General features: G+C 43.2%; 1 protein-coding gene across 1 annotated transcript in view; it reads right to left on the minus strand.

The window, feature by feature from the left end:
- LOC126176593 (platelet glycoprotein V-like) overlaps positions 1-12,625 on the minus strand; it is a 55,494-nt gene extending 42,869 nt beyond the window's left edge. Inside the window, exon 1 of the mRNA XM_049923757.1 lies at positions 12,385-12,625. Within this exon, the coding sequence (XP_049779714.1) occupies positions 12,385-12,396 (12 nt within the window). The 5' untranslated portion in view covers positions 12,397-12,625. The remainder of the gene's footprint in view (positions 1-12,384) is intronic.
- Positions 12,626-13,101: the final 476 nt, after the last annotated feature.

A 13,101-nucleotide genomic window follows, 5' to 3' on the forward strand; every position in this document is an offset into this window, starting at 1 on the left:
AAACAAATTCTGTATAGTTTTATCATCGACATTTTTTGTAGTGAATTTCGATTTTGTATGTTTTTAATTGTTGTATGCCAACGTCAAGACAGTTCAATGAACATACTACAAACATCATCTGAATGCAAACATAAGGGCAATCTAAGACTCTCTCAACACTCGTCTGATCCCATCAAACGTAGGAAAATTTACGCTCAGCGCCATCGGAAACAGTAGAAATATTCATTGGTTCTTGAGATAGTAATCTTGACGTAGAGTTAGTTTAATGCCTCAGGAATGACGGAGGTATCTGGGAGGGGCACCATAATAAAAGAAACTATCTCAGTTGAACGTAGGCATTGTCAGAAAAAGTCCAAAGGAGGACAGTTCGTTTTGTATCATGGCGAAAGGGGCGAGCGTCACGCATGTGATAAGCAAGTTAGGATGGCGATAATTGAAACAAAGGTGATTTCCTTTGAGGCGAGATCTTCTCGCGAAATTTCTAGAATACAGAGGGGGAAAACATCAAAGTAAAGAAATAAGACAAATAGAAACTCGTACAAAAAGAAGTGTTCATTTCTCCCATGTACTTTTAGAGAGTGGAACGGTAGAGAAATAGTATAAAGGTGGTCCGAGTAACCCTCTGCCAGACACATTATTGTGAATTGTAGAGTAATCATGTAGATGTAGAAGACCAGATAACTTGCAGAACGATTTTGATGATTCATTTCTATAAAATTGTAGTAGTAACACCGACTATGCCAGGTGGAAGTGGACTAACATATTTCTGTGTTTTAATGAACGATAATAAACAAACACTGCGCTAAGTTTGTGTTCGTTGCTTGTAAATTTTAAAGATCCAAAAATATAGACTTAATACGTGGACCTACGGTCTTAAAAAAAAAAAAAAAAAAAAAACGAATGACATTTACTAATCGCACACTTTAAGTTGGTAGGTATGCAGAGGAAAACTCGCAACTGGCTAGTTGTTGCTACAGCAAGCCTTGCTTCCCTTTACAAGGCCAGCCAACTTACTGTGAACGTGTAATATTTTAACGTGTCTCTAGAAGGACTAGTTACAACCTCTTCGCTCACTATTGTAAAATCACCATGCGTAAGGCCGCACACGACTCAGTACTTCGCTCCCAATGACTGATTGCTGGCACGGCGCACAGTGCTGTTACGTTAGCTAAGGTTAGGAACGAGCATAACCATTTAGACGCGGCGCGACGTCAGTCGATTTTCAATTATCAGAGACGAGCCAAGTAAAGTCCACAGTTTGTAGGTAGATCTCTGACTTATGGTCTAATATAAATGACAACAAGTGAATCACCAATAAAACGATGCAAATAAATGTGACGAACTCGTTATATGGAACCCATCACTCAATGAACATCTACAGACCTCCACTACAGTATTCGGTCTAAATACGTAAAGCTATACCTTTACATTAGGCAGTGCCTCGAGCAGATCCAATTAACATATTTGGAGAACAATATGAAAAAGCTATCCAGCCAGACATTCCGCAGAGGGTACATGAAATAACAATTACTGTCACTACCGTACGGTGCAGTCAACCTTACTTCGGAAATGTGATAAGCAGCTGATGAATATAGAAGAGAGATTCGTTGAGAGACATGGTGGACAAAGAGGAGGAGTGAGGGGAACAGAGTATCAAACATCTTAATAACCTCACAAAATTTGGAAAAAATTACTAGGGTCTGATATCATTATGGGCATCGATATTGCCGCTGTCGGGACTGAAATCTGCTAGAAAAAGTCTACTGCCACGAATGCAGCTCTGCAAATGTGAAACATCAAAATGTTTAAATTTTGGGAACATTTCGAAAAACAGCATTTTTGAGGTTTGAACCAATTTCCTCTCAGGTCAGCACCCTAAGATCAGGTGGGTTGAGCAAGGAAGAAACATCTGAAATACATCTCCTAGTTCAACCATAGAGGAAGAGGAAAATTTTTAAAGTTTCCGTTCATTTTAGTAACACAGGTGGGATATATCCAACTTTGAAATTTGTTCGCTATATTGCGAACTTAGAGGGACGCCTTCGGTGATAGCAGAAGCGAATCACTCGTTTCACATATCGAAAACACTCACTACGAAGCTTCTGTCATATCACCCATAGAGAGGGCCATATTCGGTTTTGCGGTCTTTGGGAATGAAGTCTGCTACAGAGGAACACCCCAGTGAGGGAGAACATGAACATCATTTTAGTGCAAGTAAAATGAGTATACGGCCTAGTATGGGATCTCTGCTACTCCCAAAGCTTTCAGGGTCCTGCAACACGAACCGTTCTGAAACGTGCCTCACAATCACTTGGACAAATTCTACATAGCTCACAAGCCCCCGCACGGTTCATGCTGTAGTGTACTCTGTTCTACCACTACTCGCAAATCGAGCGAGGGAACGCAACTGTTTATATGCTTCCGTACGGTCCGTGATTTCTTCGCGGACCTTACGCTAGTTGTACGTTGATGGTAGTAGAATTGTTCTGAAGGCTACCAAAAATACCGGTTCTCTAAAGTTATTGGACAAAGTTTCCACAAAAGAACATCTTCTTCCATCTATGGAATCACATTTGAGTTCACAGAGAATTTTAGTAATGCTGGCGTCTTGGTCAAACCTACGGGTAACAAATCTAGCAGCATGTTTTTTAAATTACTTTGATGTCCTCTTAGGTGGGGAGCAGAACTCAGAAGTTACGTCGATAAACCGAATTCCACCATTCACCTTCCGTACAACCGACCTTACGTGCTGGTCGCATTCCATTCGCTTTGCGACATTACGCATTGATACACAACATGATCAAAAGTAATCACACGCGCCTGCATAATGCAGAACTATCACTAGATATCACGAGAGGCCGATACGTCAGTATAAATTCATTGTGTTGTCAGTAGAGAAACGGTAGCGGCACAACCTCCAGGTCAGAGCTGTTCAGCGACTTCGAACATAGAGTAGTTATTCGATGGCACTTGGGTACCAAGTGCATCAGGAAAATTTCATCTAAAGGTACCCCCTCCAAAGCTGTCCAACTCGACTGTTGATGACGCGATTATGAAGTGGAAGTGCAGAAGGAACAACAGTACCTTAAAGACCAAGCAGACCTCATTTAAAGGACATCAGGGACCGTCGGATATTGTGAATGGTGATTGTAAAAAATTATATGAAATTTACGGAAAGACTCACTCGTGATTTCCAAAGTGCTACCGGCAGTACAGCTAGAAGAATGTGTGTTGATTGTTATAAGGAATGTATCATAACGATCTAGCAGCGCCTCATGAGCCACAGTTCTTTCCTTGTAGTCAATAACAAGTGACGCTTCAGATGGTTTAACAGGCGACGCCACTACTCAATGGATGACTGGAGACGTGTGATTTGGAGGGAAGGCACGTTATCAAGTGCCAATCGGACTGAAGGGTTTCGAATTGGCGAACATCTGGGGATCGTTACCTGTCAACATGTGTAACGCCAACAGTGAAGTACTAGTACAGAGGAGGCGGTGCTGCGATGTGAAGGTGTGTTCCGTGTTTAGGCTGCAGTACACATATCGCACTTCAGCAAACGCTAAGTGCAGAAGCATATGAACACATTTTACAGCATTGTAAACCGCGTGCCCGACGGTGTGGCCGAGTGGTTCTAGGCAATTCAGTCTGGAACCACGCGTTCGCTTCGGTCGCAGGTTCGAATCCTGCCTCGGGCATGGATGTGTGTGATGTTCTTAGATTAGTTAGGTCTAAGTAGTTCTGAGTTCTAGGGGCTGATGACCTCAGATGTTAAGTCCCATAGTGTCCAGAGCCATTAGAGCCATTTTTTGTGAACCGCGTACTGTGGAGTAACAGTTTGGAAACGGTCATATTATCTGCATAACAAAATACTCTGTCTCAAAGCACCATATTTGGTGCAATTGTTTGTGAACAATAACATTCCTGAAACAGACTGGCCTCCCCACGCTCCCCTCTTGAACGAAATGGTTTAACTTTTGCATTGAAATTATATGGTTTCGGAGACATCTCCAAGTCTCAAAAATTTATGCTGGGAATGGAACCAAGGTCCCTCGCTCATCTGGCTTATGCAGTAACAGCTATGACACCCGCGCACATTGGTTTTGCACATATGCACGGACTGGAATGAGAATTTCACTCAGCAGCGGAGTGTGCGCTGGTATGAAACTTCCTGGCAGATTAAAACTGTGTGATCGACCGAGACTCGAACTCGGGACCTTTGCCTTTCGCGGGCAAGTGCTCTACCATCTGAGCTACCGAAGCACGACTCACGGCCGGTACTCACAGCTTTACTTCTGCCAGTACCTCGTCTCCTACATTCCAGACTTTGCAGAAGCTCTCCTGCGAACCTTGCAGAACTAGCACTCCTGAAAGAAAGGATACTGCGGAGACATGGCTTAGTCACAGCCTGGGGGATGTTTCCAGAACGAGATTTTCACTCTGCAGCGGAGTGTGCGCTCATATGAAACTTCCTGGCAGATTAAAACTGTGTGACCGACCGAGACTTGAACTCGGGACCTTTGCCTTTCGCGGGCAAGTGCTCTACCATCTGAGCTACCGAAGCACGACTCACGGCCGGTACTCACTGCTTTACTTCTGCCAGTCCTCGTCTCCTACCTTCCAGGCTTTACAGAAGCTCTCCTGCGAACCTGCACGGACTATCACAACATGCATCCCTCCTCAATCCAAAATCCAGCCCATCAGGTACTCCCCCCTAACCTCGAACAGCACTGGAACAGCACCTCAGTATCAAACACAACAGCGGATACTTGCTGAAACACAGGCATAGGTGTTTTAACCAAACGAAATAGTATAGTGCAAGAAATCTTTCCAAATCTCAAACATCAATGAAGTATATATGCGGACTGAGCCGACAAACGAAAATTTCTACAAAGGCATTGATTCTAACCAGTTCTCCTGCTCAGTAGGTACTACGCCACCCTGGCGCAGCGGGTTTGCACAACTGCACGGAATAGCATAGCGTGCCTCCCTCCTCAGTCCAAATTTCCACCATGCAGCAACACCAGCCTTGGTACAAATTTTCATTCGTCGCTTCAATTGCCTAACTACATACATGTAGGATGAGTTAAAACGCACTTCCCTCCAGACGACAGAGTTCAATATGACTAGATTCTCCGGTTTCGGCTCTTGCAGACTGGGCTGCTATTCCTCCACAGGCATTCAGATATCTCATTGAAAGAGTACAGAAAAGAATTCAAGCCGTCATGAATGCGATGTGTTGACACACCCCGTATTAATGTTCCCAGATATACAGGGTGGTCCATTGATCGTGAGCGGGCCAAATAGCTCACGAAATAAGCGTCACACGAAAAAACTACAAAGAACGAAACTTGTCTAGCTTGAAGGGGGAAACCAGATGGCGCTATGGTTGGCCCGCTAGATGCCGCTGCCATGGGTGAAACGGGTATCAACTGCGTTTTTTAAAATAGGAACCCCATTTTTATAACATATTTGTGCAGTACATAAATAAATATGAATGTTTTTTTTTTTGGTGTACCATTTTTTTCGCTTTGTGACAGATGGCGCTGTAATAGTCACAAACATATGGTTCACATGTTTAGACGAACAGTTGGTAACATGTCGGTTTTTTAAATTAAAATACGGAACGTAGGTACGTTTCAACATTTTATTTCCGTTGTTCCAGTGTGATACATGCATCTTTGTGAACTTATCATTACTGAGAACGCATGCTGTTACAGCCTGATTACCTGTAAATACCACATTAACGCAATAAATGCTCAAAATGATGTCCGTCAACCTCAATGCATTTGGCAATACGTGTAACGACGTTCCTCTCAACAGCGAGTATTTCGCCTTCTTTGATGTTCGCACATACATTGACAATGCGCTGGCGCATGTTGTCAAGCGTTGTCGGTGGATCACGTTAGCAAATACCCGTCAACTTTCCCCACAGAAAGAAATCCGGGAACGTCAGATCCGGTGAACATGCTGGCCATGGTATGGTGCTTCGACGATCAATCCACCTGTCATTAAAAATTGCTCTTCAATACCGCTTCAACCGCACGCGAGCTATGTGCCGGACATCCATCATGTTGGAAGTAAATCGCCATTCTGTCATGCAGTGACGCATCTTGTAGTAACATCGGTAGAACATTACGTAGGAAATCAGCATACATTGCACCATTTAGATTGCCATTGATAAAATGGGTGCCAATTATTTTTCCTCCCATAATTCCGCCAAGGTCGCTGATGATCCACTTATCGCAGCCATTGTGGATTTTCCGTTGCCCAATAGTGCATATTATGCCGCTGTTGGTGAATGACGTTTTGTCGTTAAATAGAACGCATACTAAAAATCTGTCATCGTCCCGTATGTTCTCTTGTGCCCAGTGGCAGAACTGTAGACGACGTTCATTTGTTGCAGGTCGTGGTTGACGCTTCACATGTGAGTGAACACTTCCTATTTCCTTAAATAACGTAACTATCCGGCGAACGCTCCGGACACTTGGATGATGTCGTCCAGGATACCGAGCAGCATACATAGCACACGCCCGTTGTGCATTTTGAACACAATATCCATACATAAACACGATATTGACCTTTTCCGCAATTGGTAAACGGTCCATTTTAACACGGGTAATGTATCACGAAGCAAATACCGTCCGCACTGGCAGAATGTTACGAGATACCACGTACTTATACGTTTTTGAGTATTACAGCGCCGTCTATCAAAAACTAAAACATTCATATTTCTTTACTTACTACACGAGTATGTAATAAACGGGGATTCCTATTTTAAAAAATGCAGTTGATACCCGTTTGACCGATGGCAGCGGCATCTAGCGGGCCAACTATAGCGCCATCAGGTTTCCCCCCTCAAGCTAGACAAGTTTCGTTCTTTGTAGTTTCTTCGTTTGATGCTTATTTCGTGCGATATTTGGCCGCTCACTATCAATTGACCACTCTGTATGTCCAAATATTGTTGGCGAAATAGTGGCTGTGTCAAGCTGAGCACCATTAATGCAGTTGCAGATTGCTGCTCACCCAGCCCTTCAGATCTCATCTAACTCACATCCCTGGAAAGGAATCTCACGGATTATTTCAAATAAACTGAAAATAGCCACCGTGGAATCGCAAGCACTAATGGAACACGAGGCATCCCGCGCAACTCCGGTGGCGCGGTATACATTAGACCGTGTTAATAATCTAGAGGTGGCTGCTTATTAACTCAATAACTCTGTGTGATGGCTTTGCGTTTGGTAACCACCGCCAGTAACAATGCGGCCGTTAATGACGAGCGCAGTTGGGTACACACGGGTGGCGCGCGCGCGCGAGCAGCTGGGGAAACGGGCGGTGCGCGGCGCTGCACCACAGGGTAGCCGAGCGGCTGCTGCTGCAGCAGCAAGCTCGCCTTTCTCTCTCGCCACTATTGTAGCCACGGGCGAAATTTAATAAGCTTTGACGGCGAAGCGCTGCTAGTTAATTACCGTTACACTGAAGTACAGCCGCCAAACTCACTCCACACACCAGTTTTCGTGGATTAGTACATCCAGCATTCCTTTTAGCTATAGCGCCTACGTAGACGTACGTTTTGAACACATTGTAACTTTCGTAAGTAATTTTTTACCTGATAGTTTCATAGCACCATATTACAAAAGCGTGCTATTGCGTAAGGTACAACAGCATCAATACAGGGCGATTCAGCTGCCCCTACCCCTGGGTTTCATGCAACCCGCAATATGTTATAATACCACACACAGGATTTTCACAGTCTCTCGCTCGCCACTTGCAAACTATTAGCCCTACAGAAAAAAACTAACATGGTCTTTTTTAGGGAATTTAGTACAGTTAAATTCTGTACAGGAAAGCTTTATTGCTAGAGGATGCACTTTTCAAACTGACTTTCTAACAAGTTTTTCCTGAATAACTCGAAAACCATCACTTCCAGCGGAGACTTATCCCACTACAAAATATCGTTCCATTACATTTCCTATAGAAATATCTAATTTTTTTTTCTGTAGGGATAATAGTTTGTACATAGCAAGCTAGAGAATATGAAAATCTTGTGTGTGGTATTTCATGGTGGTGTGCAAGGTTAAGTTAGGGCAGGGTCCCAGTTGCAGGTTGCCTAACGATTTGCAGGGGAACCAAAAATTTCATTTCCAATATTTTATACAGCTATTGTCCTAATTTAGAAATTGAAAATGCTGTTATAATCAACTCATTTAGAGCTGTGACCAATATTAAATGTTTAACACCAGAAATCGAGTAATGTAGGTGGAAAGTGCAAATATATCTTGAGGCAGCATAAATCACATCATGCAGATTATCTCAATTACTATCACGCAGTATCTGCGAACAAGAGCACTTGGCAACATGTAACAAACTTTACACAAGATATCAAACCTCTACAAACTTTTTTCTTACTGACACCTCCAGCAAAATTATGAAACGAGGAAAAGCTTATATTTTCGCGGTTCATGGCGTAAACCAGAGGTACCAGGCGTGACGATTTAATGTATTGCTTCTTTACCACTAACTCTATTCGCAAAACACTTTGAAGATAGTATTCAAATATACCACTGTAAGTACCAGAAAAATTGTGTCTCTGTGCGACACATAGTGCAGGAGATACGACACATAAGCATAATAGCAGATTATGTGTATGAAGCTTTAGGAGGTGTTCAGAAAAGAAAGACGCTAGGTGATGTATTCGTAGGTGATTGAATAGAAATGGTTGAGGCCAGAGGCAAAATAAAACAAAAGCAAATTTCACAATTGCTTGCGGAATTTCTGTGGAAGAAAACAAAATGGCTCTGAGCACTATGGGACTTAACATCTGTGGTCATCAGTCCCCTAGAACTTAGAACTACTTAAACCTAACTAACCTAAGGACATCACACACATCCATACCCGAGGCAGAATTCGAACCTGCGACCGTAGCAGTCGCGTGGTGGAAGAAAACAACGCCTATAATTACGGAACTGAGTAGTCAAGATAAATTATCGTTTAGTCTGGGTTTCATAGACGTTGAAAACATTTTTGCTATAGTGAACTTTTCCCTCTGCAGTGGCGTGTGCACTGATATGAAACATCCTTAGGGATGAAAACTGTGTATCGGGCCGGGACTCGATCCTGGGAACTTTACCTTCCGCGGGCATGTTTTGACCGCCTGAGCTACCCAAAAACGACTCACGATCCCATCCTCAAAACTGTATTTCCGTCAATACCTCATCTCCCACCATACAAATTTCACAGAAGTCCTCCTGCTTTGCTTGTGAGCCTAACAAGTTACATTGAAATCTGTAATAACAGTCCTTGAACATTTGATGAAATTAACTTCATATACTGATTCCATTAGAATTCATTAGGGCAGCGAGAAATTTAAATTCGATAGAGGACCAGTCAAGGTCATCCCACATCAGCGAGACTATTCTCAGCAGTCCTACTGGTTGTTATCAGACACTAAAATAGGGGAAACGAAGAAGTAACTGGAATTTACGGGACAACTTTCGCTTGACTGGTATGTTTTCCTTTTAACCAGTGCACATAAACCTTAGAAACTAATGGTACAACGTAGCATAACAAGCATTAATCATAAAGCGACAAAAATAACGGTCAATGAACAAATCTAAAATAAAATAGTACAAAAGTAGGAAAAGTGGAAGATCTATCTTAGAGGCTTAGCATTTATGGCAGTTAAGGAAATTATAGTGAATGACGAGGAAGAGTAGAACGTAGAAACGTAAAAATGGCGTTTATCGTATTTGATACACTAGAGTGGGTATTCAAAACTAAATTGCCGACACAAGTGTATAGTGAAATTTACAGTCAAAAGACCCGGATGTGTAAAATTAAGGTTGAAAATAACTTTCGCGTGATGTGCACTGCCAAGTAACACAGCGCGATGAAAGTTAGACCATACGCAGAAAGGTACAGTATAATATAGAAGGTAACTACAACGAATGTGTAATCACATGAACAGAAATGGCACCTTACCTCAAATAAATTATTACATTCACGTCAATGGGGTTCATGATGCACCGTGGACGCCACAAAAAGGGGGGATTGGTACTTAACAAAGTGCTTGGTCGCCACGAACGGTAATACATAGCGGGCCGGTGTGCCCGTGCGGTTCTAGGCGCTTCAGTCTGGAACCGTGTGACCACTACGGTCGCCGGTTCGAATCCTGCCTCGAGCATGGATGTGTGTGATGTCCTTAGGTTAGTTAGCTGTAAGTAGTTCTAAGTTCTAGGGGATTGATGACCACAGATGTTAAGTCCCACAGTGCTCAGAGCCATTTGAACCATTTTTTGGTAATACATATTCTGCAAAGTGTTCCCATGTTAGCCACACTATTGTAAATTATTGTGTTACGGTGTTCCATTCCACCACCACTGCAGCTGACAAATGCTTGAAGATCGTTAGTGCGACCGGGCATCCTGCAGCAAGTCTCCCCAGCGCACCCTACACGTGCCCGATAGGATTTGAGTCGGGGAAACGACCAGGCCAGTCCATTCCCTAAATATCCTCTCGTCCCCAGATCTCCTCCACCTGTGCTACTCGATACGGTCGCGCATTGTCATCCACAAAAATTAAGTCAGGGTCTATTCCACTCCTAAAAAGATGCAACTACGGAAGAGTACAGGGTCATTGACAGGTGAGTGTTACGTGTTCAATGATTTGGAGGTCAGTAAGCTCACATAACATTATACCTCCACCACTAAAACGATCATGTTAGTCAACATTTGACATACCGTCATATGGTGACAGGTGGCAACATGTAATGCAACCAGGGTCAGTCATGCTGGTTAAACAAATCCGCGACGAATCGCGAGGATCTTCATTGCAGCTTTTCTATCCGTTCCGTTGCCCCTAGTTGGTATCTAGAGCCGGCCGCAGTGGTCTCGCGGTTCTAGGCGCGCAGTCCGGAACCGCGCGACTGCTACGGTCGCAGGTTCGAATCCTGCCTCTGGCATGGATGTGTGTGATGTCCTTAGGTTAGTTAGGTTTAAGTAGTTCTAAGTTCTAGGGGACTGATGACCACAGCTGTTAAGTCCCATAGTGCTCAGAGGCATTTGAATCATTTTTTTGGTATCTAGATACACATCTACATACATATGCCACAAGCTACCGTGACGGAGGGTACCCTGTACCACTACTAACTTTTCCCTTTCCTGTTCCATTCTCAGAGAGAGGGAAAGCGACCGTCTATGTGATTCCGTACGAGGCATAATTCCTTTTATCTTCGTGGTTCATACGCAAAAGATACGTTGACAGCAGCAAAATCGATTTGCAATCGGCTGCAAATGCCGGTTCTGTAAATTTTCTCAGTAGATTCTTCGAAAAGAACGTCGCTTTCCCTCCCGAGATTCGATTTGAGTCCCGAAGCATCTCTGTAACACTCACGTATTGATCTAACTCACCGGTAACAAATCTATTACCCTGCCTCTGCATTGCTTCGTTGTGTTTCTTTAATCCGGCCTGGTTGAGGATCCCAAACACTCGAACAGAATGTGTCACACTAGTGTTCTACACCGGTTATCACTTACAGATGAAACACACTTTTCTAAAAGTCTCCCAATAAACCGAAGTCGACCATTAGCTTTGTCTACTACAAACCCTTCATGCTCGTTTAATTTCCTATCGCTTATCGACGTTACGCCTGGGTATTTAATGCACCTGACTGTGTCAAGCAGCACATTACCGTTACTGTATAACATTTGGATGTTGCTTTTCCTACTCATTTGAATTAACTTTATTAGTCAAGATCGCAGAACTATTTATAATCATTCGTAAGTAGTTTTGGCTAAAACACTAAGCCATCTTTAGATAAAATATGGCAAAAATTGCTGTGTATAAGCACCAGCTCGGTTGGAGACACACTGTCACTAAAATAATATTATTCGGATCTCAACCTTTGGGGTAGCAACCTGAATAAATCATATTCACATTATTACTCTGTAACGAGCCATCGCAGCCCACTGCTCCCCTAACCAAAATTCTTGGAAAATATTAAACAGAAGCTCGGTAATTTTTTCGATGGGGTTCTGGTTCACATTGTGTATTGTGTGTCTACCTCGAAGTAGGGGGGGGGACGCTATCGTCACATCTGGTGACGCCCACTATTACGAACGACACGTATTTTTGCTCTATTTAGATTCTGCTTGAACAGTGTTACTAGGGTCGCTAATCTGTTTTGGTCTTAATTTTAATTTTAACCCGTTTCAGTATGAACTGGTCTAGTGCCTTATGGCCATAAGATGTGTGCTGCTCTGTAACGGAACGTGTGAAGCTGGACAGTGTGTCACAGTAGAGTACAGACTAAAGAACGGATATCCAAGCTCCCAAAAAGGCACAAAAGCTTTTAAAAAATGAGAAATATAATACTTAGGTACTTACTTTTAAATCCATTGTAGAAACTGCTCTTAGTTTCCTAGTGACAGTGACACACTTTGCACGTCTTATATTTCATAATACTGACACGGTAACTAAATAAGTAATTACGGTATACGAAGCGTAGTACGTTAACGCAAAAGCAAGACAAAAGTGCTACAGCTCTGCTGTACGCTGTGTTGGTACACCCAGTGAGGCGGTCGGTCACTACGGCAGGTCCACTGTACACAGTACACAGCACAATGTGTGTTCCTCGAACACTGGCGGTGGCTGTCGGGGCTCGAGGAAGTTGCGGCTTCCTGGTGTGGACGAAACTTCCTGCGCAGGAAGCAGCGCGGTCAGTTCAGAGTCTTGCAACAGACGCCTTGAGTCCCGAATTACGGACATATTACGTGTTTGTCCGCTTTGCAGCTTTTGTAGATGATTTCATAATCCAAAAAAAAAAAAACTAACCAGGGAAAGAACAATATACCAGGACATGACACGATCGTTTGAACCAAACACCATTTTGAGGAGACTGTATACCCACGTAGGAAATAGTTTACATATATATAGAGAAGATTATTCTCCGCGGTACTGCAAACGGCTACGACGTATAGTAGAGGTTGGCACATTTAACAGAAGGGTGATCCAGGGGCTTGATAGTGAAGAATGTTGTGTGCAGTATTTGCACAGTATCAAATAATGCATTCCAAGACATATACTCATAGCTTGTGGAAAAAC

The sequence above is a fragment of the Schistocerca cancellata genome, chromosome 1 (assembly GCF_023864275.1).
Source record: "Schistocerca cancellata isolate TAMUIC-IGC-003103 chromosome 1, iqSchCanc2.1, whole genome shotgun sequence".
Taxonomy (NCBI): domain Eukaryota; kingdom Metazoa; phylum Arthropoda; class Insecta; order Orthoptera; family Acrididae; genus Schistocerca; species Schistocerca cancellata.